We start from the raw sequence: 20,350 nt of genomic DNA on the forward strand, positions 1-20,350 counted from the left end.
CTATCACTCATTTGTCCTGTCCAAGCGTTTACCTATATTAACTCTGGATTCTGAATCCATAAGCACCAACTCCTTAATCCTTGGGTGCTGCACCAAAGACTGTCACATTTGGGGAAAGGCATTAGGGAATTTCAGCACATGAATGTAGGTAAATGTGAGAATATTTCATATATACATTTCTTTATGTATTTCTTCATGGAAGAGACAAGGATGAATCAAAGCTTTGAAGGTATTTTTCTTTTCGAATAATGCCACTTAGCACATCTAGTACCAATTTTATTACATAGTAGTTTATCCCAACATAACCCAAAATTGGGTTATGGCATTATAAGCAATAAAAAGGCAAATCCACAATTCCAAACAGTTGTCTTGGTGATCTTTCTGTGGAAAACCATGCTGGAAGCTGTTATTTCCATGCCGAGTTCCTTTTGTGGATGAATGCCACAGGCAGACTCTTATCTAGGACCATTGTACAGATGGGAGTCCACAAGATGAGCTCACAGCAGGAGTTATCCTACTCCCTGTCCCAACATTGCACTTCCCAGCTGTCCTGGGCCTGGTGTTGACCTGGATTCACTCCTGCTACCCCAGAGCCTGTTTCTCCAGTCAGCTGTGGGATTTATCCAGTTTGGAAGTGGGACTGAAAAGCCACTAACTGAACTCCTTTCTCCTCCAAGAGATCCACGGTTCTGGCTCTGCTGCTCCCATTCCACTGATTTATTTGCTGTATCTCCAACCCCCCCTGGAGCTGGTGGCTTCATCCTGTGCACCCTGAAGGGCAGCACTTGTGGATTTGATTCCAAGCTGGACAGATAATTCCTTTCTAATTCCAGGTGGAGTGATCGAAGCCTTCCCGTTCTCTGCCAGCATCACCAACCTGACAGTGGATCTGCTGATAGAGCCAACAGGGGAGGTGACGATGGTGTCATCTGGAGACCAGCTCCATGCTGAGGGACCCCTCAGATCTTCTGGCACCACCATCCCACAACGTTCCGTGGATCCAGCAGTTCTTAACTCACTCTGCTCAAAAATTGGGGAAGTCTGTAAATCCAAAGGAGTGCTTGGCTACTTCTCTGTTGATTTTGTGGCTTTCACCCATCCGCAGACAAGGGAGCAGCAGGTGAGTGGGGCAGGTCTGTTACCTCACACTGTCTCCCTGAGATCAAGAAATGCCAACTTTCCTATGGAACTCCAAAAAATGTCAGGAGAAAGCTTTGCCCTTTGGAACAAACAGTTTTCAAACTCTGGGGCATGTGAACTGAGGAAAGCATGTGGGTATTCTAACAGCATCAAAGGTACACCTGATGCATCTCCTTGTTTTTCACTCTCATGATGTTTTATTCTGGAATCTTCACTGAGGACCCTCAGTATTTAAGATGTGTTTGACTGTAAAAGGAACATCTCTGGATTTTAAGGCTGTGGGGAGCTGCAGAACTTTCAGGTTTTTGGTAACTGATCCACTGTAGGGTGGCTGTGGTGAACCAGAGAATCAGAATAATCATGGAATCATGGAATGGCTTGGGTGGGAAGGGACTTTTAAGATCATCTCGTTCCATCCCCTGCCATGGGCAGGGACGCCTTCCACTACCCCAGGGTGCTCCAAGCCGCAATGTCCAACCTGGCCTTGGACACTTAGAAGGATGCAGGAGCAGCCACAGCTTCTCTGGGCACCCTGTGACAGGGCCTCACTCTCACAGTAGTTTGTCAGCTCTGAAATTCAGATCCCAGTTATATTTGACTCCCAAAAGGGATATTCACAGCATTGTAATTAGAATTCTGGATAAGCCATATTGGACAACTTCCATGGAAAGTTGCTTTAAAAAGATTAAGGGATGACATTCTCACCCGTGGAAGTCCATGGGAGTTTTGCCAATTGCTTTACTCAAGCCAGGATTTCACTGAAATGCAGGAATACTTCCTGGATTATTAAGGTTGTGACATTTCCTGGCACAAACAAGGACTCATTAAATTATTCAGTAATTCTTATGGCTTCTTAGAATTCCTGTCTGCTCCATCTTGGTTTTCTTCCCTTGTTCCCATCTAATTTTACCTTAATATTCCCATGTTTATCAGCATGTACCACAACTTTAACATTATTTAAGCACAGGTTTTTAAATTTAACTGGATGTAGAGGTAATTAGTGAGGCCATCTGTCTTGGGAGAGAAAGATCACACAAAGGCTTGTGTTCCTGAAAGCACAGTGTTTTTGGCAAACAAGAAATCCTATTAGACCCTTGGAAGATCTGCTCGCTCATTTCACAAGTGTACATTTGAATGCAGTAGATGGAAGGCTCAGATGCATTTCCTGGAAGTCCAGGATACTCAGGAATTCTTTCCAAGTGTGTTTTACAGAACATATTAACCTTTGGAGAGCACTAGGAGCAGAGGGATGGATAAGGAACAACATGTGTTGTCACATACAGCTCAGTGGGAGGACACAGCCTTGGCTGCCACAAGCCCCTGGCTGTGAGATCCAAGGGGCAGGGAAAGCTGGGACTCCACACAATTCCCTGTTTGCCTCAGGAATCTATTTCTATCTCAGTTACAGGCACCTGTGCCTTGTTCCTGAGGGGAAGGGAGATGGAGACGCTGTTTTCAGTGTTTTGGGGAAGAAGTGAAGAAGAATTAGGTGCAGAATTTGGACTGAATCACTTCTGATTCCCACTTTATTTTCCAAGATGATCATTCAGAGCAAAGCCTTGGCCCCTCAGAGTGAAATCCTCCCCAGTTATTGACTGTCAGATCCCTGCTGCTCAGATCCCAGCTGGGAGCTGCACCCAAATAAATCCACTGAATTGAGTGGGAATATTTAAACACATCAACTTCCTTACTTCCACAGCTCTGTGGATGGATAGTTTGAAGAAGCAGGATCCTAAGTCACCTTTTCTGTGGGTCTGATTGCTTTTGCACAGCCTCAGCCTTTCCCAGCAGTAATGAGGGAACACTGGAAAAACTGCTAGGATTGGAAAATTCCCGCTCGTGTCTGAGGGTCTCTCCAGACAGAACACAGCATTTTCTATGTGCTGTTTTCCAACAGGAGCCACGGTGTTGTCATTAACGATCTCCCAATCCTATATCCACCAGGACAGAGGAGTTGTAGAGCCCTAAAATTGAAGTTTGTGGGCGAGCCCCAGCCCATCCCAGCAGCTGCCACGAGATGGCAGCCAGATAAGAGCCTGCCAGCACTGCTGGAATCAATTCTCGTGCAAATTTTAAAAGTCATAAAAGACACTCTCTTTCCAACGCTCCAGTTGCATTAATATTTTACTAATTGACATTTTTACAGTATCGTTCAAGCACTTCTTTAAAAATAGCACGGGTGCTCTTTACTGTAACGCAGACGTCGATACCAGACGCAGATAAAACAGTTAAACGGGAGAAAGCAGAGCTGTAATTTAGTAACTCTTTAAGAATTTATGTTTTCTTCCCTTCTCAAGTTTATGTTTTAAAGCTGAAGCATTTTTATGGAAGCTGTAAAGAATTCCAGCATAATTGTGACTTTACTCACTTGAGATGTCTTCTCCACAAAGCACCGGCTCTGAAGCTGTGCATGCCAAAGGAGACTCTCCTGGAAGCACATATTTCCTTGGATAAACAGCCAGCAAGTCTTGCAGGATGTATTTCTAACTCATTTTTTTCCACTGGTGGGATTCTGGAGAGTCCTGATCTCTGTGCTCTGCTTAGCTTGACCTAAAACCAGTCTTAAATCTGTCTAAAATCTTAACTACTGCCTCTACCTTCTGCCTTTGAACTTTGAAAATCAAGTGTCAGTTCTAGGCTGCTCTGTTCCAGTTTATTTTCTGAACATAAATTCTGAAAATCCCTGAATTTCAGGTGAAAACTCCTTGTGTTCTGCTAATTTTCCATGCAATCCTATCAGGATTTGACACCTCCAATCATAAATACGTGCAATTCCATATGTGCCTTTGTTGTATATGCTCAGAACATGAGGATGGGCTCAATAATAGATGTTTGTTAATCTGTAGGATTGTATCGTTCTTTACTTAAACTTGACCTCTGCACAGGTCATCTCCTAAGAGCTCCTGATTTACTGGAGGAGTTGGTTCATCTGGTCAGACCCCTTGTCCAGGCTCTGTGTTTTCCCATTTCTGTAGCAGCACAAAGGGGATTTAAAGGCCATTTTTATGTTTCCATGGCAAAAGGGAATCCCCTGCTAGGATAAAGCTGGAAAATCTTGTGCCATCTGATCCTTCTTCCTTTCTCCCCGTGTTAGGGATGTTCTGGGTCATGGCCAGGACAGGAAGGGACATGGCCACAATAACGTGTTCTCTGAGAGTCCTGAGCCAGGAAAACAATCCTTGGGGGTGATCCCAGCTGGCACCAAGAAGTGGCCATTTGGCTGCTCTAAGTTCCAACAGGGGTGGTTCAGCCGCAGGCTCAGGGATGAAAGGAGGTGGACAGGTGGCTTCCAGCCATGTTTGCCTTCCTCCTCCTCCTCCCCACACCTTATATTGGAAAATGCAAAATATACTATGATTTTACCTAAGTAGAACGTGAAGCTTAACGAGGTTTTGGAGCTCTCCTTTGTTACAGCAGGGGAGGGGATGGACACCTTCCTTCATGCCCCTGGGGATCCAAGCCCTTAATTTTGTAGGCAGCAGCATAAATTGGTCTGAGATGATAAAACCATGTCCAAAAATTATTTAATCCTCTCTGGAAGAAAACAGAAACTCCTTAAGCCAGTATTTGGTCAATCTCATGATTTCCAGCACAAAAGTTGCTCTGCTAAAAGTGTTTTCTGTTCTTCCCTCTTCTCACAGTCCCTTCCTTGGGCAAGCTGGAGCCATTCCCTGGAGCAGGGGATGTAGGAGTGCTCCTGTCCTTCCCAGAGCAGCTCCTGGGAATGTGCCAGCGGGCACTAGAGCCGGGCTGGCATGCTGGGGTTTTGTTTAGATGATGTGAAATGGATCACACGAGTAATTCATGGGTTTTTCTCTACATCTGAAATCAAAACAATGTCACTTGCACGTATTCTAATTGTAGTCACTGACCATGTGGGATTTGGGGAGTAACTCCTGCACAATGTACGTGCTACGCCACGCCTGGTAGGGTTTGTGGGAATCCCTGAGAGGGTGGAATGAACTTATCTACTGCTAATGGCTGCTTAGGTTTGCCAGGCTGCTTTTTTAATGTTTTATCTGCTGGTAAATCCTCAACTCCTCCCCTGCATTTTGCCAGGACTCTGCTCTGGTACTCACTTCAGTTGTGGGGATGTCTTTGCTTAACCTTTTTTATGGTCGCCCTTCAGTCCAGCTTGCCTCCTGTGGCTCTGTTTGTGCTCAGCAAAGCTTCCAGGTGTGGTTTTTGAGGTCAGGTGTAATATCAGGGTCTGGATTAAGAGCAAACAGTTCAGTTGGAGCCAGTGAACAGCCCTCAGATATCCAAGTTTTGGGTCCCTGGCTCTCTCATGTGGCCCTGCCACCTCTTTCTGAGGGCAGAGTTTTAACTGAGAGTGTAAAACCTAGCTCAGACAAGATCTAGGACATATTGACACAGATTTGTTGATAATATTTATCAAAATTAATGGAACACTCCTAAAATATGAATAGTTTATGATTATTATTTGGCTCGTTGAAAAGGTTAGCACATACTGGAAAAGTACAAATGGACAGCAAAGTTCTTCCTGTCTTGCAGAAGTGATGATAAACAATAAATTATTGAAGAAAATTAAGTATTATAATTGGGGAACAGTCCCCTATTACTAAGTAAAGCCAGCCATTAGCATCCAATTTGCATTTTAGACCATGCAGCAGGAAATATTTAAGTTGACAAATAGGATCTTTAATACAGCAACAGATACTTGGCAGTTAGATATTAACAACTGTTACTGGGGTGATTTATTCCCCATTATAAAGGGCATTACCATGTGCATATGATTCTGAAATTAACTCCAGTTTTCCAAGAGGCCTTGGCTGCCTGACCCCTTAATATCCTTATAATGACTCCATTTACCATTCCAGGGCTTAGGCAAGTTGTTCACTGGGAGATTTGTTTTAAGGGGTCCACTGTAGGGCAGATATTGGTGTGTAGGAACATTGCTCACTGGCACAGTAGGCACAGGGATTTTTTAAGTGGGAAAAACTCCTGGGAAAACCAAGCTCTGGTTATTGGGGTGGAGGAACCTTGCAGAAGCAATTCATAGTGCTTCCCTCAGCCTCATAAGTCCTGCCTGAGAAATTATTTCTGAAGTTACAGAAGAGTTCTGGTTGTTCCTGTTTGGAAGTGGTTTGTGGAATCATAGAATCGTGGAATGGTTTGGGTTGGAAGGGACCTTAAAGCCCATCCCATTCCACCCCCTGCCATGGGCAGGGACACCTTCCTTATCCCAAGTGGCTCCAAGCCTTTTCCAGCCTGGCCTTGGACAATTCCAGGGATCCAGGGGCAGCCACAGCTTCTCTGGGCACCCTGTGCCAGGGCCTCACCACCCTCACCAGGAAGGATTCCTTCCTAAGATCTTCCTGACTGCCAGCACTGCTCCAGCCCCAGGAAGCCAAAAGCAGGAATGCCAACACTTAGAACAATGAAGGCAGAGACGTTCCTTCAAAATTGCTGAATTTTACTCTTCTTCTTTTCAGTTTATTTGAATGCCCCTCTTTGTTTTGATTAGGTGTGGGCAACAGACCTTGACCTTTGCTACAGTGACCAGCTGGCCCTGACTCAGCTCCTGTTGTACGTGACAGATGGAAATCTGGATTGTGGCTCCAGCCGCCTGCAAGGACCTCTTGGATCAAAGGAAAGCAGAAGCCAACGGATTCAGCACGAGGGGACAAAACCTGTGAGCAGTGAAATGTTCCCAAATATAATCATTCATGTCACTACCAATGAGTTTATCTGTTCTAGAGGAGCTGAATCTGCTCTCTTCAGGTTTTAAACTGCTACTCTTGGATTTTACAAGGTTAATAAAGTCATGGGATAACAGCACAGTAGCAGTTAAAGTGAAACAATCCCATCCCTGGAAGTGTCCAAGTCCAGGTTGGACAGTGCTTGGAGCTCCCTGGGATAGTGGAAGGTGTCCCTGCCCATGGCAGGGATGGGACTGGATGGGCTTTAAGGTCCCTTCCAACCCATATGTTCTGTGATTCTATAAAATGGGAAGAAAAGTCTTTAGAAAAGTGAACGTAAGAAATGTATGCCTGTGTACATACACGTGGATAAAAAACAAAGGCTGTGTGCCACATTTTGACAGAAGATCCACAACTCCCTTTTTTTCCATATGTAGAGGAGGGAATGTATCACCATTCCAAAAGTGTCATGGAGCTGTAATTTAGAGGTTAACGAGCTCTTGATCCATTGTTCTCGTCAAGCAACCACTTTTAGTTGGTGAGAAGTAAATTAGATCTGATTAGTCCCAGTAGTCCAAGTTTTAGAAATGAAAAGTAATCAAGTAGCAACTTTTTTTTTTAATTAAAATTCTGTCAGAATTAACATGAATTGTCATTATATCCTTTATTTTTAATTCTTCCTGTATTTCTGAGATTTTTATCTCCTGAAGAGTTAACTACAAGACTGCAGTCGCCCAGGAAAAGAGAAAAAGAAACAAACCAAGAGACAAATGTTTTTACAGCACATGATCTGTAATGAATGATTAAGTAAAACACTTTGTGTAAAATTATGATGTTAATAATGATTCTGTCCCTTTTAATTGATTAGATATTCTCCATGCTGGTAGGGTTGATTTTGATAAAATGGAGCAGCCCCGGAGTTTGTGTGAGGATTTTATTTTTAGAACTCCTTCTTTGAAAGAACAAATTTCCTAGATACTGCTGCTCCTGTAATTATGTACAAAACCAATCACTCATTATAGTTAGGATACATTATCTTCTAGACAGATGAGGCTAAATAAGCAACACATTAATAATTCATCCTGCAGTTCATTATGCATGTGTATGCATGCTTTGTAGCTGAAATAAGCACCTCATCAACCTGATGCCAACCCTTAAACAATAGTTCTGTGTTATTGCAGCCACATTCAAGTTTACGCTTGTTAAACTGCTGCTTGGATTATTTTATCAAGCATTCATTTATTTGTGGTCCCCTACTGCAGAGAACAGATTTTGGAAGCTCCTTTTTTAAGTTAATGACTTGAGCAATGGGTGTTATTAATTCTCAGAATATTATAAACATGATTAATTTTCAGGCAGAGATGTATTAGATAAGGATTTCAGCTATGTCAACTTAAATGAGTCAATGTCAAAACAAATACCATTTTAGGGAAAATACTGTAAATTTCATGCTTTGACGTGCAGTGTCCCTGCTCCCAGGGAACAGTCCAGCATTAAAACTAACATCAGGAAAGACCTGATTTAGGAGAACAGCTCTCCTCACTGCTCCTCAAAGCAACATCTCTGTTCTTCTGGCCTAAGCACTGCTAAGAGTTTAAACTCGATGCAGCACCGGCCTTTATCCAAGTGGGAGAGAGGGCAGGGTCAGATGGGATATTGGGAATAAATCCCTCCCTGTGAGGGCGGGGAGGCCCTGGCACAGGGTGCCCAGAGAAGCTGTGGCTGCCCCTGGATCCCTGAAAGTGTCCAAGGCCGGGTTGGCTTCATAGTGACCTCACAGAACTCAGTGTCCACTGAAGCTGTGAAAACACCAAAATGTGGTTCATAAAGAGCCATTCTGTAGATCTGATCTATAATACAGGGAAATATGGAAATGTCTGTGTCCAGCAGACCCTCTAAGGAACAGGAATTTCTCCAAAGGGACTCTTACTCCACACTTACATGAGTTCACTGGCAAAACGCCATTTATAGAATCACAGATCCCCAAGATTATTTGGGTTGGAAGGAAGCTTAAAGCCCATCTCATCCCACCCCCTGCCATGGGCAGGGACACCTTCCACTGTCCCAGGATGCTCCAAGCCCCGTCCAACCTGGCCTTGGACACTTCCAGGGATCCAGGGGCAGCCACAGCTTCTCTGGGCATCCTCTGCTAGCCCCTCCCCACCCTCCCAGGGAAATTCCTTCCCAATATCCTATCTATCCCTGCCCTCTGGCAGTGAGAAGCCATTCCCCCCATCCTGTTGTTCCATCCCTTGCGAAAAGTCAGTAATTTACCATGTAGATGTTGGGTTCTGATATAAACTGGTGTGAAAATGAGGAATCCTGTGTTTTTCTCTCCAGCCTACCCCAAGCAGCCTGCAGTGTGCCGTGGCCAGCAGCCAGCTGAGGCATTCCAGCCTCTCAGGGATCTCCTACAACCTTCTCCTCCACACGTGTAAAGCTCGTGGGGTTGGATTTGACCTCCAGGTATGAAGGGGAAAGATGAGAAAATGTGCTATTCACTCTGCAGAATTTTTGTTTGTAAATTCTAATATGGTAAAACCACTTAGAGCAACGTAAATCATAAATCATAGAATTGTTTGGGTTGGAAAACACTTTTAAGATTGTTCAGCCATAAACCCAACACCCCCATGTTCACCACTAAACCATGTCCTCAAATGCCACATCCACCTATTTTTCTTTCCAGTTAAGTGTGTGTAAAACTTCTAGGGGTTAATCTACTTCTTGATAAAAGTAAGTGTGTAAGGAGATAATTTTTAAGATGCTTTTGACCATCTCTTACTGCTTTGGTACCCAAATATTTGCTGTTGAATAGATTCTGCTGCATTTATTGTATTCTCTACAATAGGTTAGAGCAATAATCTATTTAAACTGAGCAATAATTCCTTACACACAATTCCAAACCAGCCCTTCTTACCTATGGGTGTGTACTTAGTGTAACAAACACGTTTATTACCATTACCAATATTTTAGGAATAAATAAAGCAGCTTTGTTCTTTTATGTAACAGGAAAAACAGGGAACAGTGTTTGTATTGTATGAAGACCAGAAGCGACACAGACTGGGAATGATGTAAGTGTGGGCTGTCCCTTCCCCAGGGTGACAAAGAGCTGGGAGCACTCTGGGTGTGCAGGGAGTGATAAAGGCCAGGGAGGGAATGAACAGCCTGAGCACCTGGCTGTCACCTCCTGCTCACAGAAGTGCACTGACTTCTTCCAAGATTGGCCTTTGGGAGGGTTTTAGGGAGGCTTTAAGCATTTCAGTAATAAAAGGACAGGAATGTGCTGAGCCCAAAGGCTGGTGGCACTGCAGGCTCAGGACCTGCTGGAATTGGCTTCAGGAGAGTTGTATTCCCTGTCAGGAGCAATCTCTCACATGGATTAGCACAGGCTTACTCTTCTAGGCAACATTATTAAAAACCTGACTTCCATAAGGCAAGGAGGGTGAAGTTTAATGCCTTTTTATATTGTTCTTCCCCAAGTTTCCTGCCAAAATAGGATGTAATAAGTGAGGAGCTGAAGCGTTCTGCTCTCAGCCTGTTCTGTATTCCTTTGATGCTGCAGCTATTTCATTAATGACCTGGATAACAAAACAGCTTCTTCAAGTGCTGGATGTGCCTGCAAGTGTTCTGGAGGGCAGGAATAGAATTCAAAATGATCTGCACAAATTGAAGAAACAATATGAGAAATAGAATTAGATTTGGTTGGAATCAGATGTAAGAAATTACATTTAGAGAGCAGTAATGAATATGAGGAACAAGGAGGTTTTGGGAACAGGATCTGTGAGTCAAACTGCCTGCAAGCCATGATGTCATGATCCTATGGAAAAAGGTAAACAGTGTATCCTGGGAGACATTGGAAGAAAACCTGCTGTTCTATGAGAGGGAGGCAATGAAAATGTTGAGAGCTCTGGAGAGCATGACTGACATGGAAAGACTGAAGAGGAGAGGGAGGGCAAAAATGGGATCTGTTAATGATCTCCCAGCACTGAAAAAGCCTCTGCAGGAAGGAGAAATCCGATTTCCATGTTTTTGGTAGTAGGACAAGAAGAAAATAACCTAACTTGCCGCAAAGAGGATTCCTGTTCTCTACCATCACATTTTCAGTGCAATTTCATAATTAATTAATTGGGAAATATTTTCAAGATTGTAACAGTTGGAGCTTATAAAATAACTGAAATACCTGAAACATCTATGAGAATTATCCATTTTATTACATCAGAGATCTGTGGTCGATTCCAGTAAATGAGAGACATTATTCCTCAGTGTAATTCCGTGTTCCATAAGGGATGGGAGAGTCTGTATGGAAACCAAAGCCTCAAAAGCTGTAACAGTCTAAGGAATGTTGATACTGCTGAAATTTCTTTCCCAAATTTTGGGCTGAAGCAACAGTTTTTGCCAGCTAATGTGGGTGATTCGAGGGTTCTGCTGCTTCAGTCCTACCTCAGCAGTAACCTTTTACTTGGAGTAGCTGAAACCTCTCTGCTCACTTCCGCTAAGTTGATTAATAAAAATTATTTATTACACAAATCCTTTCTGTTGACAAGTTAAAATGGAGCCTCATCTTTCATATCTCCCTGAAGATTTTCACCTTGTGAGATTGAAAATCCTCATTAAATTCCATCACCAGGCAGGCACAAATGAGAGGGCGATTGTTTTTAAGCATGTGAAGGGAATCATTGGTAAACTCATTTGTTTGGATATCATTAACAGAACAATCGGAGAGGATCTCCAGGGGGTCCTCCTGACCTTTGCTCGCAATCTCTTCATCATCCATCAAGAAATATCAGCACCTAATATGCAAGGCGAGACCAATTTTAAGGTGAGGTGTTAATTAACTAACGATCCTGGTTAATTTCTGTACAAGGCCTGCAAATACCTCATGCTGGATCATAAACAAGTGCTAAACCATTCCTTTTTTATCACTGGCTGTGTGTGGTTTACAGTGTCTGGGTCAGTGTAGTCGGTCTCCCACGGAACCCGTTAGTTAAATTTAAGTTTGAAACTTTTTCTTTGAAAAGAGACATCCTTGAGCGTGAAATTATTTGTAATCTAATGCTCCTGAGTGTCCTTTGGAAGAGCAAAGGAGCTGTTGGCACTGCCTCACACAGTTCTGTCACAATTGCCTGCTTTATTTTAAAGGGACACCATCAAGGTAAGAATCTTAAATTAGAAACAAATTTCTCAGTTAATAATAGCTGCTTAGATTATTAACACTGATTTCTTTTAAGCAGGCAGCCACTGAGTACTTAATCCATTCGTTCCCATCCCTCACCCCGCCATCCATTTCCCAAGTGGATTTGTTCCCAATTTTCTCTGCTCTTTGAATGTCCCCATCTGTGGATGCTCTGGGGTGGAGAGGGGGAGGCAGGACAAAGCACAGGGGCTGCTCACTCTGGGGAGGTTCCCCCACCTTTCCTCCGGAGCTCCTCTGTGATGACCCCACTGCCAAAGGAGCCAGGAAAGCAATAATGAATCCAACCCCGTGCCCTGGAACAAGCACTCCTTACAAAGCTGCTTTTTGATTCCAGAGAATTGCTCAGCCTCCCACAGGGACTTCCTTTGCTGAGCTACATCACCTTTAACTTTATAAAAACTTTCCAAGATCCTGTCTCCAAGTGTTTTGTGAAAGGTGAAGGGGAACACTGTGTTAGATTTGTATCTTAAGTCATGTCGCATAATTTATAGCAGATTCTTTCCACTCTGAGTAGATTTTCCCCTGACAAGTAGAGTGTGAAATGACAGATTTTGGGGAAGACATAATTAAATTTCAACATGTTACAGAACAAACAACAAAAAAAAATCTCCATTTTTTTCAGTATGAGGGAATGAAAAGCAACAATTGAAGAAAAATATAAGAGAACTTTTCTTCATTGCGAGTTAACATATGTGAAATAAAACACCTGTTAGTTAATTAGGAGTACAAATTGTATTTTTATTTACCTGAGATTTGTACATATTTACTAATAATTCCCCCAAGTATCCCCAAAGTAAAAGTAAATTTAATTGGTGCATCCTGTCCCATGTAACCCTGTTACCTGTTCAAGGCAGGCACTGCCAGCTGTGCACCCTGGCTGCTGGATTCCATTATAATGCCCATTAAATAACTTGTATTCCTTGAATCTGTTACAGATGGCAATTCGAGATATTGAAGCAATTCTAGGAGTTGCAGCAGAAAACAAACTGAAATTGGAAGAAGAGCAACCTTGGGAAGCAGATGCTCTGAAAGAATAGTTAACAGAAATTGTTTAAGTGCCTCATTCCTTATGCTTCTGGAAATGCTTCCTCATCTGTAAGAACAGGTTTGGTTTTCCTTCTGAGTTGGTGTGTGAAGTAACATTAACTGAAACAGAACATCTCTGTGATTCCTGAGTGTGGCATTTGGAACATCCCATCTTTCTTGTTGAAAAGCACAGGATCATCCTGATGCTCCTCATGTCCCTGTTGCCATTCCTGAAGTTCAGCATCTGGGTTAAAAATCTTATTAATGGGGTCATGCTGCCTTTATCACTGACTCAGAGCAGGAGATCAGATCTACTGAAAAGAGCCCTGAGAGCCCAAATTCCCTTTCCAAGGGGCTGTGTTCTGAAATACAGGCTTCTGGCAGGAAAGGAGGTCCAGTGTTAGACCTGCTGAAGGGAGTCCAGAGGCCACCAGAATGATCAGAGGGATGGAGCCACTCTGCTGTGAGGAAAGGCTGGGAGAGTTGGGATTGGTCAGCCTGGAGAAGAGAAGCTTTGGGATGACCTCATTGTGGCCTTCCAGTACCATAAGGGGCCTGGAGGAAAGATGGAGAGAGACTACTCAGAAAAATCTGGAGTGACAGGACAGGGGGGAATGGCTTCAAACTGAAGGAGATTAGGAATAGTTTAGATATTGGGAAAAAATCCTTCCCTGTGAGGGTGGGGAGGCCCTGGCACAGGGTGCCCAGAGAAGCTGTGGCTGCCCCTGGATGTGTCCAAGGCCAGGCTGGATGGGGCTTGCAGCCACCTGGGATAGGGAAGGTGTCCCTGCCCATAGCAGGGGGTAGAATGGGATGGGCCTTAAGGTCCCTTCCAACCCAAAATATTCCATGGTTCTCCTGCCTATAAATGCCATCTTAATTTAAACACCATTTTATCAGTAATCCCAGCAATCCATGTTCCTCTGCAGAACTGTCTCTATTGTTATGCTGCTTTTTCTATTATCTAATGCCTTTTGCAGCAGTTCTTTTGTGGTCATTTTCAAATTATCAGAAAGAAAATTAATGGCACTAATTCATCAAAAGAATTCTACTTGCACTGTGATTCCCAGAATTCCATGACTTTTGCAGGTCTGTCCATCTGTATTTTGGATACTGGTGACTCTTTTGGTCACAATTGTTAAAGGACAACATTATATTTGTAAAATTACCTTTATCCATCAAATCTTTAATATCCCAACAGACAACACATTCTACATTTTACTATGGAAGAGCAGATCTCAGTGAATGGAGACTATTATCCTAGGAATGGCAAGTATCCTTGGGATTACTTCCCAAAAATTAAGGCAAAGGCAGTTTTAACACAAATACTAAATGAGACTAAGCAGTTGCACAAGATCAGCACCCAGTTTTTCCAATGCCAAATCTTTGATCCTTCAGCATCAGACATTATTTTTTGTGGAGCCTTTTTCTCTTCTACTTTGGTCACAGAATTAATTAATTGCAGATGAGAACATTTGCATAAATGCTGATTCCTGCTTCAAATAAAAATCCAAAGGAGCATTTTTAATTCCTGTTTTATTGCTGTTTTCCATTGATATTGTGTTGGATTTGAATATCCCAGAGCCCATGTAGATTTTCCCAAGGTGGAATTTAGCCAATGGCTGCACTTGAGCTGGTTTCCAAAGGGTTAAGGAAAAGGAAGCCTTGATCCAAGCCAGAACAACATAAGGTCTGAGAGGCTCATTAGTTCACTGGCACTTAATAGACTGCGGTGTCCTAGGAGGAAATGAAACCTGCACTTCCTTATGGCTTTGTTCTACCCTGACAAAAGAAAACTGTACCTGTTTTTGCAGGAAACAAGTGACCTGAAAGTTCCCATGGTGAGAGAGATTTCTCAGCGTGTGTGAAGTGTGAAATGTATTTTGAGGGGGGAAAAAAAGTTTTTAATTACTACTAACACTTCTGAGCCTCGAGCTGATGGAAGGATTGAAACTGCTTTGCAGTCTCTCACATTCCGCTCCCATGCTGCTGGTGCCAAAAATGTAGGGCTTTTAGCAATGCTGCAGATTAAAAATGAAATTATAATATTGTGAAAAAGTCAGGAATATCATTCTGTTCACACTACTGGATTATTTATTCCCACTCATTAAAGGAGTAATAGAGTTGTTGAACTGCAGCTAGAATTTCAGAGCAGGAGCTGGATGGGAAGAAAACAGAACAAGTGTGAAGCAAAAGATTAAAGGTGACCCAGGTGTGGCTTCTCATCAGAAACTGCCCCAAAAACTGCCAGACTTGGACAAAAGCTGGAGCTGGTTCCTCAGCTGCAGGGTGTGGTGGAATGCTCATGGAAGGAGGTGAGGGACAGCGGATTTGGTATCAACTGCAAAGGATGCAGACAATTAAAAGAAAGGATTTGTGCTCCCCAGGAGTCAGAGCTGGAAATGGAGATGTTTGTTTAACTGGCACTACTTTGTGGATTTTGTTTCAGCAAGAATTTAGCGTAGCACAGAGTACTTCAGGTCATTCTCCTGAAAGAGCTACCTGGAATTGATGATACTGGAAACTGGGTTTCCTGGTTTAGGTAGTTGGGTTTAAAGCCCTGGATAAAAGAAAAAAAAAAAGCTTTTAGCCCACATTTCCATATTTAGAATGACAACTCTGAGCACAGAGCAAAAAAAAAAAAAAAGTAGCTCATCAATACAACCACTTCCTGATGTCTCCTGAAATGAAATATTCGCCCTCCCTGTTACCTGGAAGATCTCCAGTATCTCAAGTTCAGGAAAATTTACCACCTTCCCTCTAGGTTAAGGTAACAAATCTCTGGATTTCTGAGGCTGTCCTTAACATTTCACGGTGATTACTTACTATCAAATCCATCTAACAATGGGCTACTGTAGATCTGAGGCATTGTACAGATCCTCTGTATTTCATTTTAGACTGCAGATTTTGTTATATTGATGAAAAACAAAAGATTAGGAACTACAGTCATTGACAACCTTCATTAATGTAGTTAATGAAATACAACAGCAGAGTATCACTCTTAAGGTTCAATACTTTATTTTGACCCTTCACCACAGTACCAGATTCCAGCTTTTCTATCCTCGGCCACTGTTACCACTAATAAAGAAAGATATTAAAGCTAAACTATATGCTCTATTAATTATAGGGAGGTGAACTTGAAGGGGAAATTTGTTGCTGGTGATGATTAATAATTACTTGTTCAACACACATGTAGTACAGTAAATAAACAGGGCACATTGTTGGGTAGTAATTGATTAATTAGCACGTTCATACTGGACAGCTCAATGGTTTAAGATTGCTGAGTTTGAGATATTGCTTGCAATTATTGAAAGGAAAAATCGGTTTCCATTTCTCACTTTTCTGTACGGTCTTTTTTCCCCCTCTCAAATAGAATGTTTAATTGTTCAAAACCTTAGCTTTTCCTTAGAAAATGGAATATAGGCTGTGATTTTAAAATATTTCTCTTGAAAGGGTCTGACACTCGAAAGGATGATTTTTAGGGAATTCTGCCACGTAAACCCAATGCAGCCGGATACACTTTCTCCTGAGTGCAGGTTGATGCTGCAGGTACTGCTGTCAGCACATCAATGTCAACAAAACCTTTCTAAAAATGTGATTGCCTGACTTTTTTTGTGATACACCCACTCATCCCTCGCTCCGTGCAGGTCTCAGGGTGACCCATCCCCTCAGCACGGACAGCTCTGGCATGGCCTTGGCACATCGGTCACAGAATCACTGAGGTTGGAAAAGCCCTCCAAGGTCATCGAGTCCAAGCTGTGCCCGATGCCCACCTTATCACCAGCCCAGAGCACTGAGTGCCACGTCCAGGAATTCCTTGGACACCTCCAGGGACGGGGACTGCAGACCTCCCTGGGCAGCCCCTTCCAATGTCTAATCAGCCTTTTTGGGAAGAAATTCCCGCCGATGTCCAACCTGTCCCTCCCCTGGCACAGCCTGAGGCCGTTCCCTCTCCTCCTGTCCCTGTTCCCTGGGAGCAGAGCCCGACCCCCCCGGCTGCCCCCTCCTGTCAGGGAGTTGTGCAGAGCCACAAGGTCCCCCCTGACCCTCCTTTTCTCCAGGCTGAGCCCCCCTCCCAGCTCCCTCCTGGGGCTCCAGACCCTTCCCCAGCTCCGTTCCCTTCCCTGGACAGGCTCCAGCCCCTCAATGTCCTCCGCGAACCGTGGGGCCCAGCCCCGGGGCCACTGTCCCGCTCCGTTCCGCGGGCGATCCCGTTCCATTCCCGGGCCGTTGACCCGCTCTGTTCCCACCCCCCGGGCGGCGCAGGCGCGGTGCGGGCGCAGGCGCGGTGCCCCGCGGGATGCGGGCGCTGCTGCGGCGGCTGCACGAGGCGGCCGTGACGCTGCTGCTGTGGCGGGGCCCGGCCCCGGCCCGTCCCGCCGCCTCCGAGGTGCTGAGCCAGCACCTGCGGCAGCGCCGCCTGCCCCACTGGACCTCGTTCTGCGTCAAGTACAGTGCGGTGCGCAACGACCAGTTCGGCCTCTCGCACTTCAACTGGCCCGTGGACGGCGCCAACTACCTGGTGCTGCGCACCGGCTGCTTCCCCTTCATCAAGTACCACTGCTCCCGCGCCGCGCCGCAGGACCTGGCGCTGCAGAACGCCGCCTTCACCGCCCTCAAGGTGCTCAACGCCGGTGAGTCCGGCCCGGGACGGCTCCGTGAGGGGCGGGCGGGGCCGGCGGGGCAGCGAGCGCCGGAGGCGGCGGCCTGAGGGGCAGCGCGGTGGGGCCAGGACGGCAGCTCGGGCCGGGCAGCTCCGCTCCGCGCCCTCTCCGTCTCCTTCTCTTTCCCCTTCTTCCTCTCTCCCTCTCTCCTTCCTCTTATCTCTCTCCTCCTTCTGTCTTTCCCTGTCGCCCTCTTCTTCCTTCTCGCTTTTCTCCTCTCTCTCCCCTTCTCTCCTTCTTTCTCTCTTGTCCTTCTCTCTCTCCTCCGCCCCGTCCCCTCTCCTTCTCCGGCTCGGGTCAGGATTCCCGAGCTGTAACCCCAGGGAAGGGGTAGAGCCGTAAATCGACCCTCGCGGGGGGGGGGGCTTGACCGAGTTCGTGTTTCTCTGACCACTTGTGACAGCGACAAATCAAACGCTTGGTATTTAAGCGGCTCACGCCTTTGCTAGGGAGCATTTTCCTGCTGGAAATCCGAATGCTGTGGATGAACTTTTGTCCTCTAAGCAATTCTGAAGCGAAACTCTGTTTCAGGCAGTGTCTGATGAAGGAATGGTCAGACCGCTTTGATCCTAATGTGCTGCTGGAATATAAATCCTTATAATAAAAACGCTTTATCAGTACCTTATTAATTTAAAAGTAGAGATAGTTAAGTTTTGAAATATATTATTTCAAAACTTTGGCTGCAGATTCAATGCTTATTTGAATGCCGGCAGCGACAGTGGCATAACATTTCATACCTTCTTTGTTTTCATATTTAATTTTTTAAAATCTCCTTTTCTTCACAAGTTTTCGTAGACTTTTATTCAAAACATGGCTGCTAGTCTTAATTTTCTGGTCTTTCCAGACTGACATAGTGAGAAAATATAATCACAAAGACTGATTTCTTCACGGCACATTTAAATCTGATTTTCTTTTTCCCCCCACCCAGTCACGCTTTTGTCTTTCTCAAAACTACCCTTCATGTTTCATATTTAAAAGATGGGAAAACATGATTAAAAAGGCAATTCACTTCTTTCAGAATCCTGCTTAAGCACTTGGATAGCTTCAAAGCACGTTAAAATTGGTGTTTCTGAATTCAGGGCCTAAATCCATTTCTGGTTTTCCCTCTATAATAAATAGAATATTGTCTGTAATAAATGGATAAATTGACAGTGCTAAGAAATGTCACTTTACATATATATATATATATATACACCTTTTGCCCATTGCAGTTCTGTTGGAGTTGGTAGTCTTGACTGCTGATCTGATTTTCCCCAGAGCAGCTTCATGTTGATCTATGGATTCACTGCCTATTTTGTTTCTTACTTCTGGTCTGACATAGACTCCAATAACTAAGTGGATGTGCAGGGAGTTTGGGTTTAGTATTTGGAGATATATACATATATATATTTAATCCGTAGAAATCCTGTGTACATGGCAATGTTTCACTTCTTTCATGTTGTTATCCTCCTGTTTTCTTTTTGTACTAATTCCTGCGTATTGCTGCTTCCTGCCTCATGTCACAGGAAAGGTGTTAAGCACTGATAGCTGCATTTAAATAAAGACAAAATACTTGTAAGGCAGCTTTTACAGGAGTGCTTTCCCCTCTCATTTCATTCTGGAGTCATCATTCCTCACTATTAATTTGCAGTTTGGATTTCCCTGGCTTGCTCTGTGTGTGTGTGTAACGTGCTTTTATCTTTCCTTAGGCATCCCAACTTTACTGTATGGAATTGGCTCCTGGTTCTTTGCCCGTGTCACAGAGACTGTTCACACGAGCCATGGCCCAGTCACTATTTATTTTCTAAATAAAGAAGATGAAGGAGCCATGTACTGAACTCAGGCCCTCGAGTACCTGTCCTCTGGTGGGTTCTGTGTTACAGCTGCTACAAATATCTGCTGCCTTTGACTAAAAACAACTAAAAAGTCTTGGTTTTTACAGTGTGTTCTCATATTCAGTGTGCTGTTTCAGGAAGCTTCATGGACTTTTTGGTCATGAGAGATTTATTTTTGCAGAGGTCTGTAAAGTTGAAGAATGAGCAGCTTTGGGAGAAGAATTTCTCAGGGTATGTCTGGAAGTCAGGTGCTGGTGCTGTTGGACAAACTTGTGGTAATCTAAAGAGATACATTTATCAACGTAGAGAACTGAATTGTAGCCTGTGGGCAAGGAAGCTGAATGCACTGACATTTTCAGAATGTCTCTGAAAAGATAAAGCTGCTCAGGTTTAGATCCTGTCCAGATGTTTCATAATGCATTGATTGTCACAGTTGTAACTGTGTCTGAGTGAATCCATGGCACTGACTGTTCACAATCACCTGGAAGAGCCTTTGGGAAAAAAACCCACCCTAAGAAGTGCAAAATGGCTGTATCACATTTCTTTAAATTATATTTAAATAAAATATCCAAAATACACTTGATGCTTGTATCGTTTGCAATTCTTGAGCTCCAGATGTGTGTTACTATTTTTCTTTTGGTGGCTTTATAGGTAAGTGCAAAACCTAAGTGATGTAGAAGATTTAGTCCCCTGTGCTAATTCACAAATTGCTGGTATTTTTAATTAATGAGGAGAATGAGAAGAATACTACAAGAGTATCTCATTTTTTTGATGCAAAATAACTGATTTCTCCAGCTGTAACCGAGCACAGCTTTTAGGCACAAACAATGACAAAATGACTTCAGTTGG

General features: G+C 43.9%; 2 protein-coding genes across 4 annotated transcripts in view; both read left to right on the plus strand.

Annotated features, from left to right (window-relative positions):
* The window catches only part of IQCH (IQ motif containing H), a gene marked incomplete at its 3' end in the record, with an annotated part of 49,652 nt that extends 36,618 nt beyond the window's left edge, over nt 1-13,034 (plus strand). The window contains exons 16-21 of the mRNA XM_082290436.1: nt 834-1,120; nt 6,629-6,796; nt 9,144-9,269; nt 9,813-9,874; nt 11,514-11,622; nt 12,933-13,034. Coding sequence (XP_082146562.1) covers nt 834-1,120; nt 6,629-6,796; nt 9,144-9,269; nt 9,813-9,874; nt 11,514-11,622; nt 12,933-13,034 — 854 coding nt within the window. The remainder of the gene's footprint in view (nt 1-833; nt 1,121-6,628; nt 6,797-9,143; nt 9,270-9,812; nt 9,875-11,513; nt 11,623-12,932) is intronic.
* Nucleotides 13,035-17,310: 4,276 nt separating this feature from the next.
* On the plus strand, nt 17,311-20,082 carry LOC309578083 (uncharacterized protein C15orf61). 3 transcript variants are annotated; one of them, XM_082290449.1, is made up of 3 exons: nt 17,311-17,657; nt 19,376-19,531; nt 19,683-20,082. In XM_082290449.1, exons 1-2 carry the CDS (start codon nt 17,324-17,326, stop codon nt 19,501-19,503), a joined length of 462 nt encoding a protein of 153 aa, XP_082146575.1. In that variant the 5' UTR covers nt 17,311-17,323; the 3' UTR covers nt 19,504-19,531; nt 19,683-20,082. The 3 variants fall into 3 exon arrangements, with proteins under 3 accessions (XP_082146575.1, XP_082146574.1, XP_082146576.1); XM_082290448.1 differs by having other exon boundaries at nt 19,376-20,082; XM_082290450.1 differs by lacking the exon at nt 19,683-20,082 and having other exon boundaries at nt 17,311-17,644; nt 19,376-19,505.
* Nucleotides 20,083-20,350: the final 268 nt, after the last annotated feature.

The sequence above is a fragment of the Coloeus monedula genome (assembly GCF_965178545.1).
Source record: "Coloeus monedula genome assembly, chromosome: 14".
Taxonomy (NCBI): Eukaryota; Metazoa; Chordata; class Aves; order Passeriformes; family Corvidae; genus Coloeus; species Coloeus monedula.